Source organism: Corvus kubaryi, unplaced genomic scaffold (genome assembly GCF_017639235.1).
Source record: "Corvus kubaryi isolate FWS band 111438036 unplaced genomic scaffold, C.kubaryi_AGA036_p1.0 134, whole genome shotgun sequence".
NCBI lineage: Eukaryota > Metazoa > Chordata > Aves > Passeriformes > Corvidae > Corvus > Corvus kubaryi.
Window position 1 is genome coordinate 5,965,750 of NW_024580668.1, and position 25,895 is coordinate 5,991,644.

Genomic DNA, 25,895 nt, shown 5'->3' on the forward strand with positions numbered 1-25,895 from the left:
GGTTTCCATGCAACAGTTGCATTTCTCAAATGATATGACAAAAAAGAGAGCCTGAAGGGTGAGAGCAGTCTCCAGTTTCGGGCACTGGCTTAGGGCGGTCTCATTTAGAAAAGCTGCTTCCCCATTTGCTTAGGAACCATTTTTTCCTCTCGAATGATTACAAACTTCCCCAAGCCAATTTAACAAGTCTCAAGTGATGTGATGGAGAAGAAATCAATAACAAGTTTCTTTCAGCATGTCTTTTGAAGGACATCTGCAGCAGTGTGGGTGTGCAGTGTCAGGAGCCGGCGTTTGTGAGTCCTGCCCCAAGGAAGGGATGGAACGTGCAGTCCAAAGATATTCCAACACATACATACACAAACCCAGCTATTCTTCTGCTGTGTTTTCAGTGATATTCTCTCTAATCCCAGGCAGGGAGAGCTAATGCGTATTAAGAAGTCAGCAGTGTCAGGTACCACCAGGCTGAGGGAGCATTTTTTACACACATTTACTTAAGAAAGACTTAATTGCCTTGGAAATAAGCCACTTGAACCAGCCTCCCAGAGTTCATTCTGAATATCCACAGAGTAGATTCAAGCAGCACTTCCAGGCTTTTTCCCTCTCCTGGACCAAGCTGGCCACTTTGACAGCTTTGATTGACAGTGCTACAAATGGTGATGTGAAACCCACGGACGTGACATTAACACAAAGTTAAAGCTGCGTGGAGTAACAGCTGCTTTTAAAATAAAAGGTTGCTTTTCTGTTTGCTGTTCTAATATCAGAGTAAAGCTTCCTGTTGTCTCATATAAAAGCTTCCCAAATTTTGTTTAATTTTTGAAATGAAAAATACGTGTACAGGGAGAAGGGCTGATGGGGGCTTCTAATTACAAGTGTCTGCTTGTAGTTTTGTTTCGGCTCTAGCTCTGAGGTGGAAAAATATAATGAAAGGATGTCTGAGTGACCTGATGGGTAGTAGAAACGTACACATTAAAATGCCCTCCCAGATGTGTGGGGGAGTGGGCATAGGGAGCTCAGTCAGCAGTGAATTCCCTATAAATATGCAGGGAAGGATGGGGGTTGATTACTGTCCTGATCCTGTCTGTGCTTTGAAGAGCTGGACATGAAATTCAGTGCTGGAGCCTGTGGTGGGCGGTCATGACATAGGCAGGACTCTGATTTAGCTGTAGGACTAAACCCCTGCCTGAAGTCTGGCTTCTGGTGCCTGACCACCAGCAGTGCTGGTCATTAGATGGAGTTACTGATTTGTGTTAGTGTCAAGTTAACTAAGAAAATGTATCAGAAAACATGGGTTTCTCAGCTGAAAAGGAAGGAAAAAAGTAATGTTCCCCTGTACAAGGAAAGGAAAGAGATTGTTTTATTAAGTGCCTGTGACATTTCTGTAGCTTAATGGCAATATTCATTGTAGCTGGGTAAGTTTGCTAGGCTGTGGTTGCCAAATGCAATGAATATCAATAATCCTGAGTGCTATGATTAACAAAAGTAACTCTTATTCATTCAGCATAATAAATAATAACATAAAAATAAACATTTAATAACAACTGGTGTTTCATCCCATGGCAGAAAATATTTCACATATTATTTTTCTAGTATTTTTTAATGTGACATAACATTAGTAGGAATCTTCTGTCGAGATTTACAAAGATAAGACCCACTCCAAAGTCACTCTGAACTCTCCAGCCCGTGAAGTTGAAAATGAGATGAAGTCTTTGGTGGCTCAGGTGACAACCTGCAGTTCACAGGGTGCTACTCAGAGCATGCAACATGCAGAAGTGCCAAAAAACCCTGCAGGAAAAGGGTGTTAACCACAGTCCCATCAATTAACCAGACTTCTCCTGGCATTAGAAGGGCTGAGTTTGGGGTTGCATTATTATTCACACAGTTACAGACACAGTTCCGTGTTACAGACACACTTCCATGTTACATTCACAGTTGTATGTTATTCACACAGTAAGGTAAGTCACACACAATGACAGCTCAGAACTCCAGTGGTGATATTTATCATGCAAGCAGGTCCATTCCTCGCTCCTCGCTCCTCAGATTTATTAAGTAGATTTATCTAAGAAGGGATCTGCGTTTCTTCTTGTTCCCCCTCAATTTAAGTGTTGTGACATCCTGATATAGTGGCTCATCTCAGGTGTGTTGGGAGGGAAAAAGGCAATAAAAATCCATAGTTTCTCAGTCCATGACAAGTGCTGCTACTACTGAGTGTTGTAATTCAGCCCATATAGGTATCAGTAAACAAGTCAAAACAGGTTTTTGTGGTATCTCTTTTGCCTTTAATATTTGAAGCCCAGGCTGCCAGCTATTCTAGAGAATTTTTCAGGTATTTTTGTGCGATTTAAATCGAGCGGTAATGCTGCTTCATTTATGTCAAGGACTGCAATATTTAATAACCAAAATCTAGTCTTATTAATAGATTAGAAACGGTTTAGTAAATCTGTAAAACAGGAAAAAACGAAAATGAATGCTCTTTGGTTTAAATCCTATTCCAGAGATTTTTTTCCCCCTAAGAAATTTCAAAGCCATCAAACACAATCAGTAACTTACAAGCAAAATTGCACACTAGGTAGCTTATCTTAGTAAGCTTCCACTTGCTATTAGTCTTCTTCATGGCAATTATGGTGAACTTATTAATGAAATCTCTGCAGAATTTGGCTCTAGCTGTTTTCTGTGCTCTCAAATCAGACTGACCTTTACATGTTTGTGTATTGTCCTTTTGAAGCCAAGCAAAATTACTTCTATCTGGAAAATCTCAACATGGAAAACAGCTCAAGGATACTGTGCCTGCCTTGTATTATTTTATGCTGTAATTTGTTCCTTATCATCATGTTTCATATGTTCTTGACATTGGGCATAACAATTATAACAATGGCAATTGTGCTAAAAATATTTGTCATTTAGTTTCAAGCTAGAAACAGTTCATAAGCAGAAAAAGAGAACAAGTAGTGAAGGCAGTGCAGGCTGCCTTTATAAATGTTTCTTCTTGGCATTATCTATTATCTCAGAATAGACATTTGCCATACATAGCAGAGATGGGGAGAGAGCTATGCACCCATCCCAAATTCCAGGAACGGTGCAAACTGGACTTGCCAGGGAATGGCATGCATTTATTTGCTTGGTGAGAAAGGCAAATGTTTGTGGCATCCCTTCATTCCTACTGCACACCAGACAGCCCCATCCCACAGCCCTCACGTAGGTGAGTCTTTGCTGCTCCCTGTGTGTCTGAGGTTGAGGATGACTCCTGGCTCAGGCTGTGAGCACACACATTCACCAGAACCACTGCAGAGCCAATGCCAACACCAATCACTGGAATATCTACCAATTATTTGGAAAAACAAAGATTAATATGCTCATTAGAGCCTGTAACACAGCATTTGTGTAATGGGAACCTCATTACCTGTTGGTCCACGTTTACCAGAAAATGATGGTGCTTATGAGAAGAGATTACTTTCTTCTTAACTGGAAAAGCAAATTATTTAAGCCGAGTTTGCTTTATATTTCATACTCCTTCCTCTGTCGGCCTTACACACGCACACTTAAGGGCCCATTATCTTCTCATTGATGTGAGAGCATTATGTGTGTAGCCACCATTAATGGTAATGAAAATGGCTCCCGTTAATCTCCCGTGCACTGATAGTCAGATAATAGCCTACTTATTAAGTACGGAGGCCAGACTAGGAGTTGCACTGAAATGAGCAGCGTATTGTCTCTGTGGGATTCAGACATAAATACTAAACCATTGCCCTGTGCCTACAGCTGATGATTAAAAAGAAGTTAACGATGGCATAAACGTGCTCGCCTGGCCCGTGCTTCCAAGCACCACAAAGCAACTCCGGGTGCTCTTTCCATCTGATCCACCCTCACCTTTGGGAGGATCTCTGGAGACAAAATCCTGAGTTAGAAGGGACACACACGGATCATTGAGTCCAACTCCTGGCCCTGCACAGGAAACCACAAAATCCCACCTTGTGCATCCCTGAGAGCGTGGTCCAAATGCTCCTTGAGCTCTGGCAGCCTTGGGGCCGTGACCATTCCCTGGGGAGCCTGTTCAGTGCCTGACCACCCTCCGGGGGAAGAACCTTTTCCTAATATCCAACCTAAACCTCCCCTGACACAGTTTCAGCCATTCCCTTTTGTCCTATCACCAGTCACCAGAGCAGAGATGGGAGCTGTTCCTCCGCTTCCCCTCATGAGGAAGCTGCAGACCCGGATGATGTCTCCCCTCAGTCTCCTCTGAACAAGCCAAGTACCCTCAGCCACTCCTCTAATGGCTTCTCCTAGATCCTTCCCCTTCCTTGTGGCCCCCTTTGGATGCTCCTTAGTGGCTTTAGATCTTCCTTACAGTGTGGTGCCCCAAGCCACCCCAGTGCTCCAGGTGTGACCACAGCAGCGCAGGCAGAGCTGGACGTGAAGCTGGGGGAGGCCTGGAGGTCCAACCAGCCCCTCAATCTGCTATTCCCAGCCTGGGAGCAACATGAGGCATCACATGCTAACCCCACTTCGCTCACACCAATAAGTGTCTAAGGAAAACTCACATAATTCAATATAATTCACCCCCACGGGCAGCCTCTCCTCAGAGATAACCCCCGGAGGTCGTTTTTGCAGCCTGGAACCGCACCGAGAGCAGCGCGCGCCCAGGGTTCGCTTTAAAGATTTATTTCAACTTTGCCTGGTTGAAACAAATCCCTTAAACTTCTCCCTGGAACATTCGGAGTTGGATATAATTGGACGTTTTCGGCGTTCCTCGCCCGCCCCGGACCGCAGCGGGTTAAGGCTCGCGCCCACAATGCCTCGCGCCCTGCAACGTCGGCGGCGCCGGGCGGGACCGGGCCGGCGGCCGGGACTGGGATCGGGACCGGGATTGGGAGCAGGACGGGGATCGGGACCAGGGCTGGCGGTGCTGCTTAGGGCCGTGGTGCGTCCCCGTCGCCGCGGCTCTCCAAGCCGGGGTTCGCTGTGCCGGGGCCTCCCTTGCCCCGCCAGCCCAGCCCAGCCCAGCCCAGCGCTGAGGTGGCGGCGCTCGGGCCCGGCCCCCGCGCTGTGACACGGGACGGTGCCGAGGGCGAGGTGCCGGTGCCTGGCTGGCGTGGCGGGCAGGAGGCATCTCCCTGCCCGCTATTTCAGCTTTTTCTGCGTTATTTTCTTGCCCAGAAAGCAGAGGCCGGAGGGCTCGGCGGAACCCGGCCATGTTTTGAGGGAGGCTCCAGGACGCCGCTGGGATCCGGGTGCCGCAGGTGTGCCTGAAGGAATCGCCCTTCTCTCGGCCCTGCGAAGCGCTGGGTGAGGCGGGTGAGTGTGAAACTGCGCCGCTTTAAAAGTGTGTCTTTGATGTATCTGTGAACGTGAGCCGTGACAGCTCCACGGAGAAAGGCGCAGTGTGTGATTCCAAGGGTTTCTTCAGCCGCTGTGGCCTTTTTGCACTGATGGGACTCACAGGGAGCCTTCAGGTCCATCAAGTCAGCAGGCCACGTCAGCCGCTGACTCTTCATGCACTGAATTGCAAAGGCCTTTGCAGGTTGGCTCTGAATTTGCTGCTGCATCAGAGGAGCAAAGTCCTATTACACGTTATTTCCACTTCTAGTCCACTTCTGTCTTTTTGCTTGTGTTTAGAAACTAAAGATTTCATAACCAGAAAACACATATTGTGCACATCTAGTTTTTGCTCTGGGAGCAGATTGTTTGGGAAATAAGAGTGTGAGATTGGTCTGTGTGAAGCTGTCTATTTCCACTTTGGAACCCGTAGTCAAAAATATTCATGTTTTTCAATGGAAACTTACTCCTAAACGAAACACTTTCTTTACTGCTTATGTCTACTTACATTAGATCAAAGCAATGTATTTTTCTTTAAGGTGGCTGTGCAGCTTCTTTCTTCAGTATTTAGTCATTAAACTTAAACAGCACCGTGGTTATATGTCCAGTCAGCTACCAGGGCTCAGCTTTTTGGTGGTAATCAATGACAATTTGAACACTTAAAACTTTGTGGGAAAATCACTAAAAATAAACTAGCCACTTCTAAAGACATTACCTATTAGAAAGCTCAGAACATGACATTTTTTCCTTGTTCTTTAATTCCAATTGCTTTGGTAGAGGAGGACAAGGTGAAAAGCTAGTGGCTTTAGTTGCCTCCTCCTTTCTTGGACGTCATGGCGTGGATGAAGATCTGCCTTCCCACCAGACAGATGTGATAGTTTGGGCAGGGAACTTGGTGCAGAACCGAAAGCAATTGCTTCCTCTATCACCTTGGAGCTGGAGATCTGAAACTCGTGTATAAACACAAGGGGGGCTGGATATTGGCTGTTGGAGGATGGGTGTAACTTTCTGTTTTAGAGACAATTCCTGGCACGTGCAGAACTGGAGTGGGAAGACTCTTCAGCTTTCCTGTTCAGCTCCAGCAGTGCCCATCTGCTGTTGAGGCTGGAAGGCCTTTGCATGTAGACTGCCTTTGTTGCTTATTCTGATTGAAAACCTGTGAAAAAGGAGGAAAAATGGTAAAGGAAGAGTAGTGCTAAGAGGACTGAACGTCCAGCTAAAGAGAGGAGCCTTGGAAGTTGTCAGTAATGCACAGGAAGATGCTGGGGAAATTCATTCCTGAGGAAGAGGCATTGGCATGCAAAGAGAAAGCAGCAATAATGGCAAAGAGGAGGGCCCAGAAGGTGCACTGTTGTCTGTCTGGCTGTTCCTGCTGAGTTATTTACTTAATTTCTGTACTGCAGAAGAAAGGAAGAATTCTCCCTTATCTCACCAGGGACAAATAGTGGAATTGAGGACATGGACTGGGAGCCATGTAAATGTGTTTATGGTTGTTATTTAGGGCATAAGCAAATGCATGTAGTGTTATCTCCCTTCCTGCTCACATGCACAGGAGTAAGTTATGGAAGGCTAAATGTTATTGGAATGCTATTGGAAAAGGTGTGTTTCATTATATGAGGGGTCGCTTGCCACACTTTCATTCTCCTATTCTGAAAGTTACATAATTTTTATCAGATTATTGACAAAAATAACTGTGTTCAGTTTTATTTTAACACAGGATGACAGGAAGGTTTTATTCACCACTACTTGTAGTAACCTTATGAGTCTAAAACACTTTTATCACAATTACCTGGTTTTGCCTAATGCAAAGTAATTAAGGCTGAAAAGGTAGCACATTCTAAACATCAGTGAAAACACTGCCCCTTAAATTCCACAGAATTAAGCATTTGTCAGCAAGATGTTTACAGAGGAATAAGTGCTTTAGATAAAAGGCAGTGAGTTCTGCTACAAGCACCTTCTGCTTTTAGCAGTGGCAATATGTGGGTACAACATTGAGCTTTTTCCTTTCTGAGTCATGTTATCTTAGCTGGTGATGCACAGCACTATTTATTGTACTACTCTGCTCTAGAGATTTCTAAGAAGTTGACATAAGTCGTACAAATACAATGTTTTCTTACCTGTAGCATTTTTCCTTTTTAAACACCCTTCCTTTATTTATTAAAGATACACCCTCCCTCCATGCCCTGGGGCTGTGGCAGTTGTATGTAACACTTTAATCATTTACCTTCTAAAATTTTTGTGAGATTGTTCATTTTATTGATGTTCTAAGGACTTTTGATTATTTTGTCAAATAGCACAGTGAAATAGTGTCAGAGAGTTGCATAAAGGTATTTTTGCCTCTCACACCAGTGCTTGGTGAAAATACCAACCTGCTGTTTTATGCTTTGCATCTTGACTGGCCAATAAGCTTGACTCTTTGTAGTTGGTGCTGCTTCTAGTCAGCTTGGCGACTTCTGTCTTTTATTGCATCTTAGAAGTTTGTTTTCTGGAGTAGAAATGAAAAGATGGAGAGGAAGCAAAAAGGGAGAACAGATGTTATTTATTTAAAGTTAAATATGATGCTATTAGTTGGAAATAGGAATTTATTTTTTATCTAAATTGCAGTCTTACGCTGCACCCTACACTACAGTTCTCCTAATTATGAGTGCTTTGTGTACTTTGGGTTTTTCCAGGCTGTGTACTGTGTGTGAATCACATTTTTTGTCTTAATGTGAATTTTAGCTATAGCTTGACAGCACTCCCTGCTGTTTTCTGCGTCATAAAAATTAGACTGACATGATGTGGTCTGCCAGCGAGGCATGTCTGTTGAATTAGAATTCTATTTTGTGTAAAGGTCCCAATAATTGCCTTAATTTCTTAGAACTCAATTGACAAGCAAACTCAATATTTCTGGAAAATTACAAGCTCTTGTATCATCTAGTAAGGGGTTCTTTTAGCAATGTGTTCAGCACTCTTAAGTGTAAGAGTTTCTGCTATTTTTTGCATAGATCTGATGAGTTGTGTGCATGTGATCCTGTGAAATCATGGATGTTATGAAGTGCTTTCAGGAAGGGTAGTGGATGGGTCTGGGAGCAGCATCCAGTAGAGTCTGTTTTGATACAATTTGTGGCATAGAAGAATTCCCGTGTTTATCACCCCCTGCCCACTTTTCAGCCATGACTGAATTACACCATTCCAGTGATGGAGTTAAGATGACTAAATCCCCCTAGAAGTGCAAAGTAAATGGAAAAGTAAGATTGTGGGGTTTATGGTGGTTTGGTTTGTCTGTTTCTCCTCTGCAGCTGGTTGTGAGTCAGTGGTTTAGATTCCAAGCTCTTTATCACAGAACTGTGCTTGTGAGGTACTGAGCATCCTACCGAAATCAATTCTGTGATCATGACTTAGTTTTTTCTTTTTCTCCCTTTGCAGAATCATGGCAAGTCCAAGAACAAGGAAAGTCCTCAAGGAAGTCAGAGCACAAGATGAGAACAATGTGAGAAAATTACGATCTTTAGATGGAGATGAAATCAAAACCAATTCTTTGCTCAGTAATTTCCATTTGCTTGTGTGTATTTCCTCTCTGTTTTTTTGTAGTTAGTACAGTAATTTTTATAATCCAAGAGCATAAATAAATACTTGAAGGAAATGTATGTTATCAGGGAAGGTGTTTCCAAACAATAAGAACTCTCCCTTCTGAAATTATTTTCTATGTTTTCATGATTTGCCTTTTTGAGCTGCACTATGAAAACTTCCCACAGACAGTTATGGCAGATTGAAGAAATAATTGTTCTTCTCTCACAGGTTTGTTTTGAATGTGGTGCATTTAACCCCCAGTGGGTGAGTGTGACCTATGGAATTTGGATCTGTCTTGAGTGCTCAGGAAAACACCGAGGCTTGGGAGTTCACCTCAGGTCAGCCTTTCCAACAGACCATGGACTGAGTTGCATTACCTCAGGGTGCATTATGGCTGTGAACAGCCTGTGTTGCTTTGAAATGTATAGAATGTCTCAAATCCAACATTTCACTGGCAGTTTTGCTTCATGCTCCTCTCCAAAGTGGGCTTTTCTCTCTGTGCCTTGTCTGTAACTAGTTGGGTATAAAGTTAGAGTACAAAACAGCTTTATTCTGTTCAGGAGATTCCTGTTCTCTTTGCAGTATAAATGATAGTTTATGTTGTTTTCCAAGAAACATGCTCAGCTGAGATGGGAGTCTATGGAATAAGAACTGTTAAGGGTTCTGGAGATCCACAGTGTGTGTATGTAATAGGGCCAAAGCAGGGAACAGTTATTCAAATGAGGAAAGGAGAGAAAGTCCAGGAGGGAAATCACCAAAGCAAGGAGGCCATTCAGAAGTACATTCTTTGCTTTTCGAGGGGTGATTTGAAGCTCATTAGTGAGTAGAAATCGCACAGGAAAGGAGCGGTTTGAACTGTTGTGTATGTGGCTTGGAAGAAAAAAGGAAATTTTTGAGATGAGGACATAGAATCATAGAATTGCCAAGGTTGGAAGAGACCTCTGAGATCATCGAGTCCAACCGTCAGGATACATGATAATAGACAGAGAAGAAAATTGCAGAGTGAAGTTATGGGAAAAGTTTCTGTTACATAGTGGGTTAGATTAATTTCTGGACTCGAAGGAAGCTGCTTTTTCTGTCACTTGCCTTCTGTTGACTGTCTCCTTTAAATGCCAATAAATGACATGATTTTGGCTTATTTCAGTGAGGATCTGCCCACCTTCTTATGATGATCTGTCTTTCTGTACTTGGAGAGTGTTCTCTAACATGTTTATACTCTCAACTTTTGAGATAGGTTGTAATAAGCTTTTTTGTGTCACTGTTGATACAGCAGGAAATTATAACAAGCTGTGGTCTAAAATTGTTTTTTAAAACCTGCTTTTCAGTTTTGTGCGTTCTGTAACCATGGACAAGTGGAAGGATATTGAGCTGGAGAAAATGAAGGCTGGAGGTAACAGCAAATTCCGAGAGTTCTTGGAGTCTCAAGATGATTATGATCCATGCTGGACAATGCAAGAGAAATACAACAGCAAAGCTGCAGCTCTGTTTAGAGACCAGGTAAGCTCAGTTTTAGGTGTGTGCTCACCCCGAGGATCTGAAAATATCAAAGTGCTTTGTAAGCACTTGGTTTTGAAAGGAGGCAAAGTTGCAACTCTGAATCTGTGCAGTGGTTCCTGAAAAGGTAAATGTGAGAGAGTGGAATCCTGGAAGAGTTAATGTAAACCTGAATGAGTTCATGGCTCAAGTATTTGGCAGAAGAGAAAAGGAATGTTGTCCTGCCAGGGAGATACGGTGGGGTTAGAAAAGAGTGTCTTGGGCAGGCAGGAGCCTTTTTGGACTAACTTCCTTATTTTGGGTAACTCTTTCTAATTTAGCCCAACGGTATCCAGAGGGTCTGGTACCTCAGAGTAGGCAGTCCAGGACTGCCCTCTTGGGACCCTGCAGGTCTTAGAGTGCTTCTTCCCAAGTCTTGTCAGAGTTTTCTATTGAAATTTTAATTTCTGTATTTAGCTGAGGTAGCTCAGATTTTCAGTGCTGCAGTTTGTTGCAGCTGTTTAGTAAGTGCAGCTGTCTCACTCCTCACTTCACTATTTCACCTGTACAGTTGTATCCAAAGTGATTTTTGATAAATCTTTAGTGTATGTAGTAACGTACAACAATAACGTAGTTCTTTTCCCCCATTACTGTGTGATTAGGGCTTACTTGTCTTCATTAATCCAGTCTTTCCTCTTCAAACCAAACCTGCCTCTTTGAGGAAATTGTCTTAATTTTCTATTTCAGTTGCCTGAAATAAAACCAGTGTTCAATTCAACATCACAGCCTGGGAGCCAGAAAAAAAATGGTTTATTGTGAAAACAGATTAATTGATCCATGGAGCTGGCAGCAGATTGCAAAAATAGGTTGTCCTCATATTACAGAACCAGTTTATAACTTCTATGGAATCTCTGACCTATTCTTGACTATTCTTCCTCTTGTAGGTAGCTACAGTAGCTGAAGGCAAGGAGTGGTCCATTGAAACTTCTCCTGCCAGGAACTGGACCCCACCTCAACCTAAAATGTCTCTGTCTTCTGCTCACCGGTATGTGCCCTGCTTATCTAATGTGGGTACAGATACAGCATCAGATACAGATACAACATCAAAACCTGATATTTAGTGTCTGCTGGGTTTACTCTGTTGCTGTTGGTGTCTGAACAAGCTGAAGTTATGGAGTATGAGGTAACAGGACTTTTATTTTTGGAATCATTCCCACCCCATGCACCTGAACCTTAAATGATGGCAGAGACAAGTGAGGGAGAGCAGGGGACAAGCCATGTTTGTGTTATCCTGAGTTGAAATGCACCTGAAATTAGACATTTGTGTCACTCACAGGTAGTGTATGACATCCTCACCTTAACTGTGGTGCTGTGCCAGTTTGATGATGGATTGGATGCTAGGGAAGAAGAAACAGACTTTTCCCTTGTGGTGCTAATTACCATAGGAGCATCAAAGCTCTTGTACCACAGCAATTCTGTTGTTCTGCTTTTGCATGTAGTGGTTGTTACTCTGTGCACTAAAGATACAAGTTAACTGCAAAAGTAGTTGTAAATCAAAGGAACAAGAGCTTCATGCCTTTTAGTGGTTGCATTAGAGTTCCCTACTTGATAGATGATATAATTAATCAATTTTTAACCTGTATTGTGGTGATATACATGAAGCTGCACTGCTGAGCTAGTGGGTTTTGCTTTACATGGCTTTGATTCTTCAATGTTTTATTTCAGTTCTGCTGGACAATCTCACACTGCAACTGCCTCTTCTGACAAGGCTTTTGAAGACTGGTTAAATGATGATGTCAGCTCCTACCAAGGGTAATGCAATATTTACTGACTTTCTGAGTGCCTCTCTCTAGCATAACAAAATGTTTGAAGCATTGAATAAAAAGTTTGTAACTCCAGATGTTACTGTGGTGGGTTCAAGACCAGCGAATTCTGATTGTATGTTGTACCTTACAGTGATTTGAATTAAACAGAGGCATTTATAAAGCTTCTTTCATTCCTTTTCTCATTTTCATGTATCACTTTATTAGGATTTACTCAGCTTTCTGATGTCAGTGATCTGTTAAACCTGGAGAATCATTAAGACCACATTAGCTTGCACAGAGGAAATTGTGTTGTCCAAGGATTCCTCAGTGGATCCTTGGTGCTATGTCTTTATGAAGTGAGTAGTTTTGTATTTTGGGTGCTGGGTGCTAAAGGACTTTATTTTCCAGGTGCAAAACCAATTGTCATTCTTCCATGCTTTTCAGTTCTTCTAATGGCTGCATGCTGATACAGATACTATTTATTCCTTTTCCTGTGGCAGTGGCCAAGAGAATCGCTACGTGGGGTTTGGGAACACAGTAAACCCTCCAAAAAAAGAGGATGACTTCCTGAATAATGCCATGTCCTCGTTGTACTCAGTAAGGAATTGCTTGGAGCTTTCTGTATTACCATTTTCTTCTATTTTGTCCTGGTTTGGGAGAACATAAGCAGAGAAGAGAAGAGAAACTAAAGACTGCAGGTGGATACGGAGAGATGCAGAGTATTGGTTGTATTCTCAAAGAGTGAAGAAGATATTGGTGAACTTTAAAAGGGAAAATGGAGAAATTTGAGCAAAACTTAAGAGTTATGTCTGGTATCAGTTCATAGAAATAAGTGAGGATATAGCAGTGGATTAAGACATAATCAACAGGGCTGAAGGAAAAAAATGTAATTACCTGTAGGGAATTAAATCTATTAACCATATTACGGATGTTCTGAGGAAAACAACTGAAATGTGTGTGTATGTGAGTGCCAGAAGCCATGAGCAGTGATGAAAACATTTGAAATACTTGTGACAGGGTGTGAACAGATAACAGCATATGGCTGAACAGTTGTCATGATTCAAGTAAAGATAGTGAAAGATGCATTGTTGAAATAAAATGGGAATAAAGTCAGAGGCAGTCAGGGCCATCCTGGTGCTTTGACAGGCTGCAAAGTCACAGTGCTGAACAATATTTGGGGTTTGGAGTCATTTGGAAATAGAGTAAGGTATCCTACCAAGGTTAGTGGCCAGCAGCCCTCTGTAGAGCCTCACTGGCCTAAATACCCACACCAGGTTCTGCTGTTTATTTAAAAATAAATAAATACTTTCACTAGAACTTACCACAGAAAGGTAATGCCTGAGCCTTTGAAGAGGTTGATCACCATATTCCAGGTGATCCCACAGGCTGCTTGGGATCAGCTGAGTATTATCTAGGTGTCTCACAGTTTTTAGGCCAGAGAGTTCAGATTAGAAAGCACATCTGCAATGTATTGCCGGTGAGCTGAGACAGCCAAGGAGAGGGGACACTATTCACGTTCGTGTGAGCCATTCTTGGAGCGCAGGATCTCCCTGAATGTCCTGGCTGAAATGCCCTCGTGTGAGCACAGACGCACATTGCCGTGTGCTCTGAAGTCCTGTATTTCTGGGAGGCTGAGTTCTTGGCATGGCTGTTCATCCTGGTGAGGAAACCAATTTGCCTTCCACTGCACGGGATGATTTTTCCCACATTTGTAGCCATTTTTAGCAGAGTGACATCTGAAACACTCTGGCTTGTTCACATTGACACAAATACTGCAGTTCATCGCTCTATTTCAGTTAAGTGAGAGGGCTCTAGTTTTTCTCTCATTAGCAGGTAGTTCTTAGGACTACAGGACAAGCTGTATTAGAGAATTTTGACTTAAGCTAATCTGTTTTCATTAAAACTTGATTATTTGCTATTATTATTAACATGTAGCTCATGATTCTCTTGCTTTCTTTAAAGGGATGGAGCAGTTTTACAACCGGAGCAAGCAAAATTGCCTCAGCTGCTAAAGAGGGTGTAAGTAAATAAAATGTGGTTTAGTTAATTCTTGTGAATTCTGGAGATTCCAATTGTGTTCTAATAGTGATGAATCCTTAAAAGTATTACCAAGACTAGCTAAATTTTGCTCTCCTGTCTTTGCCTATGGCTCATAAAATAGTTACATATTGAATGGAGATCTCTTAACCATTTCTCATGTTTCTGGATGGACGTTTTTGTAAATCCGTCCACTGGATTTAAGCATCAAGAAAGAACTCAAGAAAAGCTTTCATTATAAAGCAGAAAATTCAGAATTTCAATCTGTGCCAAGCAAGGCTAAATTGCATTTTTCAGCAGGAATTTGATACCAAGTTAAAAACTGGTGATGGGCTTCTATTTTTCCTTGCTTTGTCTTGTGTCTTAACTGCAGCATTTTTGTCAGTTTAAATAAAAAGCTCATTGGGCCAAGATTGTGTCCAGTGGGATGATTTGGGAAAAACTGAGGCATGGTCTTCATGTTCTGCATGTTCTACAAATTTGCACACTTGAGTGACAGTGATTCGACTCACTGTCATTTAAAACCAGAGGAAATAAGAATGTATTACATTTTGCATAGATGCTGATGGAAAGAGACTAAATATTTTTGTGAACATAATGCATTGCAACTTTTTTTCAGTTTTGCTTAATATTATTCCAAATCTTCATAGACATAACAATTACCTGGTACTTTGGGTGACATTATAGGAGACAAAAATATTGATACTCACCTACATTGGCCCACCAAGGTCTAGTCCATTTTGAAGACCCTTTCTTCCCTCTGCTGCAAGTTGGGAAAGACTGACACTTCCCCAAAGCAATGGAATGCCAGGGGTGGTGGTATGGGTGTGTTCTTTTCATTGTGAAATTCTACCAAAGCTCCATTACCTTGGAGAGGATAATGCAGCATTTCTAAATGTGTGTCTTTAAAAATCAAAGGATTTATTCCTGATAAACCTGAATGTTTTTGTTTCTTTTCACAGGCTACCAGATTTGGATCTCAAGCAAGTCAGAAGGTGATTATAGATTTAGCTCTTAGTCAGTGTAATTATTTTTAAATGCCATGTGTTTGCCTGCACCAATTGACTTAGATTTGATCATCAACAGACCAGTGTGCTTTTCCTTCACAGTGCACAGTAGTGTTTAGTTCTAGCTTTTAATTCCATGGGAGTTGCAATCAGCTGCAGTGATCAAATTAAGCAAGAGATAAACAGGGATACTCTGCTGTTTGTTCCTGTTGGATGTATTGGAGAGGCTGCAGAGCTTACAAACTTAACATCCCCTTATCTTACTTCTGTGAATCTTCAACTATCTTGAAGTAGTTTTCGTGGTGATAAAATACAATGCAAGCGGTCTTCCCATGGCTGAAGCCTAGTAAGGTGTTACAAATGTGAACTGCTCATTATTAATAAATCAATTTGCCTGTGTGTATTTTAAAAAGTAGCAATGACAAAAGCATTTCATTTATCAAACTGGGGTTAAAACAGAGTTAGAATTACACAGAGCTCTGACATAACCAAGATCTGTCTGCAAGGAAAAGTTTTAAATTGAAATGTAGAAATGTATAAAAGAATGGGATTCCTAATTTGCCTAGTTCTGGGTGAGATAAGCCTTATATATATTTATAGATGGTTCAGGAGTTTTAATTGAACTCTAACTCTTGTGTATGTGCAGCATTAGCCTGGTTGGCTTTTTGATAGGCATAGAAAGTATTGCTCAAAACAAATGTGCCAGCTGCAGACGTTGGTGTTCAGACAGGTCTATGCACTGGGATATTAATCCTTCAAATGGCCAAACTTGGGCATGTTTGCAACAAAAATGCCTTGTTAAAGTACCCAAACTTCCTATTTCAAAGCTTTAAAGTGTTTACTGCCTGACTTAAGAAAAACTAGTTTTTCTACAGGTCTTCCTCTTCACTCCTTCTGGCAGTTTCCCTTTTAGAAGCTTTTCTTTCTTTAGTATTATTAACAAATACAAATAGAATATTAAGTTTAAAAGCTCATCACATCTACTGACAAGGACCACAGCAACGTGGCGCTCTAGAGTCTAAGCTGTGTTACTGAAAATTAAATTTTGTTCCTGAAACTTCTGACCCTTTGCAGAAAAGATTTAGCACTTTTTTGATGCACTACATTGGTTAAAAGTGTATTTGGGGTCCAGTGACCAAACACATTTCACTGTTTCTCTTGTCAGTAGATGTTAAAAGTTGGAAAAGGTTCATGCTACTTAACTTGCCTGAAAAAATGCTGCCAATTTTTTGCTAAAAGCTGCTTCTACCTTCCTTGCTCTTTTCTCTTTTGCTCTCTGGGTAAAGTTTTGGGGCTACAAGCAGCAGCCAGAGCCGGTAACACCCTCACATCTGTTCTTGTGCATGGACTCCTTGTCTGTTCGTGCTGAATATGTGCATTTGCTCCTGAGCTGTCTTTTCTTTTTCTGCCTTACGTCAAACCTGTTTAGAATTATGTTGTGTGTTTTGTATGGTAACATTTCTTCAAACCTACTTAAAATTTGTTCAGTTGGGTAGAGATACCCGAGCTGTGTGCTGTCCGAAAATTGACTGTGCTGCTGTCCACATTCTGATGATTTCAGGATTTCTGTTTGCATGTCTGCCCCAGGAATGTGCCAAGAGCTGGGTGTTGTTGGAAGGCAGACACTTGAATGGAGTGTTTGTAATGGTGGTTAGAGTGCTGTCCTAAATTCAGCAATAGGAAGGGAAGATGAAGTGATTCAGATGAAAATACAATTGTACCCAAATCTTTCCATTCCACATTTACAAAATTATGCGCTTGACTAAGAGGGATCAGATAAGAATTCTTTCTAATTGTAGCAGTGACTCTATTTAGGACACCTGAACTGTTAGTCTGGGTGCATTACACTCTTTCTTATAAACAGTTTGCTGGGTTCAGTAGACTCCAAAGGGTTTTTCAAAGGTGAGAACACCCCTTTTCTTGTTGTTTTTCTTAAACACTTTGTAGCCTCACTTCCAAAGGTAACAAGCCCTTTGTGATTTGCATTCATGTTTCTCACAGGGTGGAAGTGGGGTTTGCTTTTGCCTTTGCTTCTCAAAGAACTTCTATCCAGTAAGGAGTAGAAGTACTGGAGACAATGGCTGGGGAAAGGGGAGATCCTGGGAATGCTGTGGCTAAGAGAAAGGCTTCTTAGACACCTGGGAGTCTGTGGAGGAAAGGTGTTTAAGGTGCTCCATTCCTGGGAAGAACATGAGTGAAGGCTCACACCCTGACCAATGGCAGTGATAAAATATGAACCCTTAGGAAATGAAACTTAATTGCCTGGCATATTGGCTCTCTTGGATTAACCAGGATCATTCAGAAGGCACTTAGTATGATATGGCAGTTGTGAAGAAAGCTTAAATCTGTCAAAGGCTTAATATGGTCATAGAGAAATGAATGATTTCAAACTCTTCTAAACCTGCTGTCCTTGTCAGCATTGCCTTAGGAAAGTAATTTTGTGACTTAGACTGTGGGCTTACATTTTTGTAAACTGCCTCTGAAGTACAATATCCTTGTGCATCTTGTTCTGGATTGCAACAGATTTCTGAAGTTCATTGTTTTTTCACCCTGCAAACCTGGAGCTTTAAAAAAATAACAGAAATCTTCTGTCACAGCTTTGGCTCTTGTGTATTGCTCAGAAACACTTAGGCTCTTACTAACAGATGACAATTGGAGCACTACAAGACAGAGGAATTGTGGGAAAATCAGCCCAAAAGATCTAATTCTACAAGTAATTTAATTAGTATGGAAAAATAAGGGGGGAATGAGGTCAGTTTTTCCAAATATTCAGCTGCAGGCATTAGTAAGGGGCCCATCCTTGAAGCTGTTGCTGGTTGAACCATTGCTTCTGCTTCCAGTGCAAGGTCAGATTTTGCTTGGGCTCTGGGCATCTATTGCCATGTCTATCTGATTTTAATTTATTGTCTTTTAATGCCTCCTACAGCACTTTGCTGTGTGTGCTTTTCAGCTCATTCTGCTTGTATGAATCAAAGCTAAAGGCTTCATGTGTTTTTGGAGATAATGCTGAGAAATGAGCCTGCAGAAGGTGTTGCCTGTGGGTTTTTATTGGGGTTTTTTTTAAAAAAAATAACTGACTTTGTTTTTGTTTTGCTTTTAAATAGGCATCAGAGTTAGGTCAGACATTAAATGAAAATGTTCTCAAACCTGCACAGGAAAAGGTAACTTTGGAACTAGTAAATGACTTGCAGAAAAACGGTTATACTCACTCAGGGAGTGGTTGATTCCTCCTGTCACAGCTGCCCAGGTTCTCAGGGGGGTTTTCTGAAAAAGGGAAACATCAAACAACTCAAAGTTAGGCTGTTACCAGAAAAATGTTGATGAGGGGTAAATTCCTTCCACCAACCTTTCTCATGTCTACCAGAGTCTGTCACATTCGTTCTTGTTAGATACCATTTTATAGATTTCATGCTTTCAGTAGTGGACGATGGAACAAGGGGAAAATGCACCCTAAATGGAAATAAAATCAGTTATTTAAATATGTATATATAGATATTTATATGTATTAGTAGTTGTATCTCAGTTAAGTTCCTAGTGTTTTACCATCTACCTGCCAGCTTTATTTTAATTCAGGCAAATATCTTTGAGCCATTTGAAAAGAATGTTTTAATGATACTGCAGACTAATTTCTCTTTCATTACCTTTATTAATTCACCATTCTTTACATGGCGTTTCAAACCACAGGAGAAGACTCTAACTGGTTTTCTGTTCCCTAGAATTATCCACAGCTTATTTCAGAGGGCTTAGTTGCATTATTTTCAGGGTTATTTTTAGGGTGCATTTCCTTGAGCTGATTTTTATTTTGTAGGACAATTTAATGAGGAATTACGTATTCTGTGTTAAAAAGAGATCCATTTCCCTTAGGATGTTGTGCTGTTAGTTCTAAATAAGTGTTACTTTTGGAAATAACTATTCTCTATATGGTTATACAAAGTCACTTGCTTTGGAACAACTGCCATTTATTAAGTGGTGAAAGGTACCTGTTGTATTGTGTTTCAGCAAAGTTCAAATCCCTTTTAATATTTAAATAAGCATCTGTAAAAGAGAATAAAAGGGATCTGTTAAGTTTCTAAACACAATCTTTATACGTGGTAGAATATATTCGTAAAGCTTCATGTTTGCAGATGTTTTTTGTACTGGTATTTTTATGCTCAGCAGTAGTGTAATGCTAGCTGAACTGTGTGTAAATGATACCTGCCTCAAACTGGGTGTGATACCTTCCTCAGACTGGGTGTTTAGCCATAGAAAATTCCCACAAACTCAAAGGACCGAGGTTCACTCCACTATAGATCAACGGACTTTGTATATCATTTTCTTAACTTTGTTAATTTGACTTAAACCTATTTTAATTCAGTTTGGGGTTGGGTTTTTATATATTTTAGCTGTTAAGCACAAGTGAGCGTGTCTGAAGGTTTCAGTAATCCTCTGTTTTATGACTAATTACCAATACTTTGGTCCACATAGGTGAAAGAGGGGAAAATATTTGAGGAGGTCACCATGGGAGTATCGCAGTTGGCCAGCAAGGTATGAGGTGGCCTGCCTGGCTTTAAGGAGGCCAAACAAGTCAAGCCAGTCTCCATATTCTTATGAAAAATGATAGAAAACCCCAATGCAGCTTTGGTCTGTGCTTGTGTTGAATACAGAAATTTGGAAAGTGTAATTCTCAGCGGGCAGCACTTCTGCTGGGGTGTTAAAAGCTGCACAGGCATGGTGGTGTCCTCTTAGTAATTTGAATGAGGACATGGTATGGTTATAAACAGCCAGTGTCCTAAACAGCAAAGAAAATGTGTGAGGGAATATGGAGACAGCTTGTGTTCCACTGGTCCAGTAAAACTTATTAATGCTCTGCACCTTTCTCCTTTGCCGTCCGCTGCTCTCGGTGCTCGGTGACGCGGTAAGTGCTGCCTGAGGCTGCCAAGCACAGAAATCCTGCACAGACTAACACCTGTGGTGATAAATTGCATGGTGTTACCCAGGAATGTGTGTCTTTTAGCACTGGGAAAGTCAGCACTGGAAACACTCTCACAGACCAGCTCAGTGTCTTAGATTTTGGTACTATTTGAATAAAATAAAATAAATGATGTTACCTGTTCTGTTTAGAGCCTGGCCGCTCTCAGGCTGAATTCTGGGATTCATCCTCTATGTCTGTAACTCAGAATAGTACCTTTCATGGTGACACTTCAGAATTTATATTTCTAATCCAATTCTGGGACTCAACTTTTGGCCTGTTTTACAGGGGTAGTGAAATAATGCTGAAACAGAGTGAAAATAGCTTTTTAGAACAGTAGAAATATAAATTAGAGTTATGTTAATCATAAAATATCAGTGCTTTCATTAAGTTGAATTTTATGTAAGGACTAATTCCAGTATTTTTGTCAAGGAAGTCTAGGAGAGAATTTAAAAGATGTTACACTAATGGGTGAAAAAGCTAAGCCTGACCTGCTTCCCACCCTTTCCAGAATCATGATGCTGTCAGATGTATGTTATCTACATCCACCACGTAACTGCCCATCAAAAACATGAATGAGCTGTCAGTTAAATGTGTTTGATTTATTGGAACAAGTGGGGGAATGTGTTGTGGCTTTTGCTGTTGGACTTGGCAGAGGTGTTGGTTCAATCCAAATGAATGGAGCGTCTTTTTTTTATTCTGTAGGTTCAGGGAGTGGGAAGTAAGGGATGGAGAGATGTCACCACTTTCTTTTCAGGCAAACCAGATGATAATTCTGAAAGGTAATTTTTTGTTCCTATTTTCTATCTCTTTAAACACATGATTTTATCTCCTGTACATTCTCTGCAGTATAATAGTGAAAGGTAATTTTTCAATATTAATAATTTATTCTGTCTTTGCTAACAGTCCTCCTCTATGTAATAGGGAGGAATTCAATATAACTTTGTTTATAACTCTGTTTAAACTGAGAACAAAGCAACGCACACCTCTTGGTTTAAAACTTACTCCAAATGCACATTCCCTTGCCCTGGGCCTGTTAAATCTATTAACAATCTTTGAATTAGACTGCAAACTTACATCATTTGGAGCAATATTTAGTTCTGCCTTTATCATCAGGGTTTTTAGGTTTCTTTTAAGCAAAGGGCAGTAGAATTATAGTTTTCTTTGGAGTCATTGATTTTTGTTGTTATGTTTGGCAAAACTAATTTATTTCTACCTTCCTTCCCCCCTCCCCACTCCCCAAAAGACCAGCTGAGGGAGACAGCTACCAGAACAGTGGAGGGGAGGGCTACCAGAACAATGCTATAGATCAAAGCTTCTGGGAGACCTTTGGCAACTCAGATCCACCAAAAGCTCATAAATCTCCAAGCAGTGAGAGCTGGACCTATGTGGACAATTCCACAGAGAAGAAGAGCTCGGATAGCTGGGACGTGTGGGGCTCGGGAACGGTCTCCAACAAGAACAGTAACAGCGACAGCTGGGAAAACTGGGAGACCAACTGGGAGAACACAGGAGGGGAGAGCAAAACCAGAAAACCTCCTAAGGCAACAAAAAATGCGTGGGATGACTTCTAGGACTCTGTTAACCCTGCTTTGCACAGCTGGGAAAGGGAGGCTGTGCTGGCTGATGGAGGGGAGGAAGTTTTACACACGCCTGGAGTATCATGGTTGACCTTTCTGATCTGTTTGTGCTTCCCATTCATTCTCCTTCCTTCTACCCCGGTTTAGGGAAAAAAAAAGTAGCATCTGAATCTTTTCTTACGTAAAGGTGGCTCTCCCTTTTTTAAGGATAGTGGTAACTGTATTCTCCTTGCACTACTGGAGCTCGCTACAGCAACTTTCTTAACACGAATGTTAACGGAAAGAAATCAGTGCAAGGACACTTCCATGGCACAACCTTGCATGTGTAGGTTAATAGGTGTTCATCCAGTCCTCATCTAATTTGAGATTTGGGGTGTTTATTGCAAACAAAGGACAGGGTGTGACTTGGAAAGACAGCCATTAACTGAGCAAGCTGCAATTGGATACATCTCGTTCCAATGCCTTACGGATTGCTCTGACTACAGGAAGTCTGGCAATTCAAGATGGTCTTTAACATATTTTTTATTGGAGCTTTGTTTTTAAACATTGTGACATTACTTTATTTTTTTTTTAATATTTTAAAACGTATTTTTTCCTTTTAGAATTCAGAAGGAATCTAGAGCTAGATGATTATTTGTGTAAACTGACAGGTTTGACCTGAGCTCTCAAGGGACATCCAGAATGGCTCTACTTGCCCACCTTACTCAGTGGATTGAGTTGGTACTGTGCAGCTCTGCCACACAGAAAAGCAAAGCTGTAGTGTTTTCCTTCCTCACCTACACCCTTGCCCCAGTTTTAGTATTTTATGTGCTCTCTTTTTTCTCTTTCTTCCTTCTACCTGTGTAGTATTTTATTAATGCTGTTAAAAATGAAGTCTTTCTGCTGCTTACGGCCTTCTGGACATCTGTTTGGCAACCTGGCAGTGAAAAAAAAAAATTATAGAGAAGATTCCAGCAAGAAAAAATGGGTGGAAAATATGAGAACATTGAGGAAAGAGCCTGGCAGCAAGCCCCTTTCAAGATGAGTAGGTGTCTGGATTTAATAGTAAAATTTAATTTAAGCAGATGTTTTCCAAACGATTCTTCGTGTGTCAAGCTGTATCTCTGTTTCTGTCATATATTTCTCCACATTTTCTTCCTGGATCTTGTTAAAGAAACACTATTTTGGAAACTTGAGAAACTCCTTGTCAGCATTAAGGACTGGAACAGGAGATTGAGTTATGTGTCAGTTTTGACCCAACAAATCGCTTTGCATGACACAAACCATAACTTCTAGAGAAGAATTGTGACTGTAACATCAAAGGTGTCATAGTTATCCCATTTTATTTTGGGGGATGGGTTGTGAATGTACCCTCAGCACGAAAACAATCAGCTTGCTTGAAACTCAAATCATGATGTTTTATGTGCTCTGCTTTACCAGCATGGAGTTCTTTCTGTGAACCCTGTAGATCCTATTACTGAGCTAAAAAGCCTTTACTTTTTAAAAATGGTTTACTTGTTCAACAACCAACCAAAGGTGTCAAAATTACCTTAAATAACACTTCACTTCTTTTACTCCTCACAGAGGTTTTTGAGCAGATAGTAATATCAACAGCTTAAAAAGGAAAGAAAATGAATTTCCTCAAAAGTAGCAGATTTTAAAGGCTTAAGCCTGAGTAGAAGTAGCTCTATTTACAACCTGATTCTGTATTTCTATCAGAAGGATCTTTCGGATGGTGAACAGAATATTTTTCCAGTCTTTTCTCATCCTGTTCCACAAGAGTTGGGATTTCTTTTTTCCCCCCGGCTTCTCCTGATAGCGTGGTCTGAAGCTCGTGCTCTCCGAGCCTCTGCAGCAGGACCCAGAGCTGCTCCAGACCCACGTCTGGAAAGTGCTCCTCCAGGCTGAGCCATTCCTGAGGTGTCCTTGCTGTCACTGGCCCTTTGGAAGTGCCAAAGGCACGAGAGCTCTTGGTTTGCAGTGCTGTTCGTGGTACCACTGGCAGCGTTCACAGCCCGACTGTAAAACAAGGATTTTTTTCTGCTTTTCTCCAGTTCCAAGTATAATTTTGTCATAGCTTAGCTGCATGTCAAACATAACTTTGTTTTTTTATGCTTACACCTCTGTTGCTTCCTTGTCAACATGTCTGCTGCCCAGTCTGAAGCTGATTCAGCTGCTTCTGTATAAATTTATTACAGTTTCTCTTTCATAAACCTCCTGAAATGGCTCGTGGCAGGAGAATCTTTATTTCAGTGCACTCAGTCAATGGTATTGTGATGTGTGTGTGCACATTCTCCTCAGCTGTGAGCTTTGCCTGGGACAGAAGTGGTTTATTTATGTATCACTTGCAGCCACGATTGGCATGAGCCATTTGTTCTTTTGATTTGATTTTTGTAGCTTTTGAAACTTTTATGTTCTAAATCAAACAGCCAGTGCCCTGCTCAAGCAGAAGCTTTGGGTAAGGATTTTCCCTCCAGTTGAGGAGACAGGGACAGAACAGTTGCCATCTCTCTTTCTTCAGTGTTGTAGGGAAGCAACAAAATGATACAACTGGCAGAAAGATGTTCCTGGAAGATCCAAAAAACCCAGTATAATGGCAGGAGGTGTAACTGCAGACACAAAACCAGTGTGCCAGCTGGTCAGTTTGACAGGCACATGGGCATTTTTTAATGGCTTGTCTGAGCCTCAACGTGTGATCATGTCTTCCAGAGGAGAGGACAAAACGAGGGCATTTTCTTTTGCACACCCTCTGTTTTACTGAATTTTACTTTTTTTCAGAGTAGGTGGCTGGGAGGTTTCTGCGCTATGAAGAGATGCATCCCATCAAGTTGCGGGTGCGGAGCAAGCGTTCATGAATCCGACTTTTTTTCTTTTTTAATTCCTCCTCCTCCCCAGATCCTCCCTTTTTGGCCTGATGAGGAGCAGAGGCATTGAGTGCAGGCTGCTGGAGCTGAGGCTGCCTGGCTGAGTGAGGATCCAGCCATGAGCCTCAGTGTGTGGTTTGGAGGGCCCTGGTGTCGCCGTGGGCTCCCCCTGTGCTGGGGTGACCAGGGCTCCGCTCCCCTTTCCATCCCACCCCGTGGAGTTGCAGTTTTAAGTCAAACAAGCAAACTGCCAGGAGATGTGCAGTAGGTGAAATTGCTGCACCAGTTGGACATTGCAATGGCTGGTTCAAATCCCATGGTGACCCAAGCTTTTATTTCTTTGTATGGCTTCAACTTTGGAAAATGCAGAGCAGCTGGATTTCTGCAGGTAGCCTGATAAAAGAAAAATGTCAAGAAATCAAACTAAGTGCCATTTGCAAAAGAGTGGAAGTGTTGGAGAATGCTCCCAAACATAATCCTAGCAGTTAGGGATTATTTTAAAATGTTTCATTTGTGTCTTCAAACCTATTAGTAATTATTACAATTCAAGAAGTGCTTGGCCAGCTCTCCCTCATGGCTGAGACCTCAAGGATAATGCTGCTGCTTTTATTTTCCAGGCCAGACTGTAACATTCCATGGGTTCATAATGTACTTGTCAGTGTAATGGTCTGTGCAATAATTTAACAAGTGTAGATAAAACCTTTGTTTAATCCAGGATACATTTAAAGATACAGTGGTCCTCTTGGACAGTAGCAGTCTGCACAATTATTTCAGTTCTTAGCTTGTTTTGGCTGAAATACTAAATTTCAGTGACCCAATTAAAGGTTTGAGCAATCAGTGATTTAAACAGAACAGAAACATTTCCATGGCCATTATTAAGAGTCTGATCCTAATGGCTTAGTGGCCTCTAGCTGCAGAACCCTCTTTCATTCCCATGCCAGCAGAACCTTGGTCAGTCTGGAGTACTGTATCTTTAATTTTCCTGCTGTGTTTTTTTGTGAAGTTCACAGGAATGGTGATTTCAGTGAACACTATTCATTGTTCTGTAGAGTGGTTCTGGACTTGAACTGCAGTGTCATCTTTTAAAGAGTATTATAATAAAGCAAAGAGATATGGAGCAGAACAGTGGTCAGCCCTTTTTCAGGAGACTTCAGTTAATTTTCAACCCAGGTGCTGGCATCAGGCATCTTCTTCCCTGCTAGTAACAAAGGAGAAAGGAAGTTGCCAACATTAATAGAGCCAAAAACATCTTTATATTTCATTGGAGTTTCACAGTCTGACTTCAAACTCTTACTTAAAAACAATTTGGAGACATTGTTTGCCTCCTTTATTGAAGGGCA

The 25,895-nt window shown here is 41.4% G+C and overlaps 1 protein-coding gene across 8 annotated transcripts; it reads left to right on the plus strand.

Annotated features, from left to right (window-relative positions):
* Nucleotides 1-4,809: 4,809 nt before the first annotated feature.
* On the plus strand, nucleotides 4,810-25,678 carry ARFGAP1 (ADP ribosylation factor GTPase activating protein 1). Of its 8 annotated transcripts, XM_042046735.1 has the most exons (15): nucleotides 4,810-4,915; nucleotides 5,152-5,289; nucleotides 8,719-8,782; nucleotides 9,091-9,200; nucleotides 10,188-10,359; nucleotides 11,280-11,380; nucleotides 12,061-12,147; nucleotides 12,641-12,737; nucleotides 14,103-14,159; nucleotides 15,140-15,172; nucleotides 16,471-16,500; nucleotides 18,289-18,345; nucleotides 19,649-19,708; nucleotides 20,838-20,914; nucleotides 21,379-25,678. In XM_042046735.1, exons 3-15 carry the CDS (start codon nucleotides 8,723-8,725, stop codon nucleotides 21,704-21,706), a joined length of 1,269 nt encoding a protein of 422 aa, XP_041902669.1. In that variant the 5' UTR covers nucleotides 4,810-4,915; nucleotides 5,152-5,289; nucleotides 8,719-8,722; the 3' UTR covers nucleotides 21,707-25,678. The 8 variants fall into 8 exon arrangements, with proteins under 8 accessions (XP_041902669.1, XP_041902685.1, XP_041902678.1 ...); XM_042046751.1 differs by lacking the exon at nucleotides 19,649-19,708 and having other exon boundaries at nucleotides 20,844-20,914; XM_042046744.1 differs by lacking the exon at nucleotides 16,471-16,500.
* Nucleotides 25,679-25,895: the final 217 nt, after the last annotated feature.

Excerpts from the sequence above, each read along its gene's own strand:
- ARFGAP1 (XM_042046735.1), top strand. The coding sequence starts at position 8,723 with ATGGCAAGTCCAAGAACAAGGAAAGTCCTCAAGGAAGTCAGAGCACAA. Across the intron at positions 12,148-12,640 it reads GATGTCAGCTCCTACCAAGG|TGGCCAAGAGAATCGCTACG; the intron begins GTAATGCAATAT and ends TTCCTGTGGCAG. Across the intron at positions 20,915-21,378 it reads CCAGATGATAATTCTGAAAG|ACCAGCTGAGGGAGACAGCT; the intron begins GTAATTTTTTGT and ends ACTCCCCAAAAG.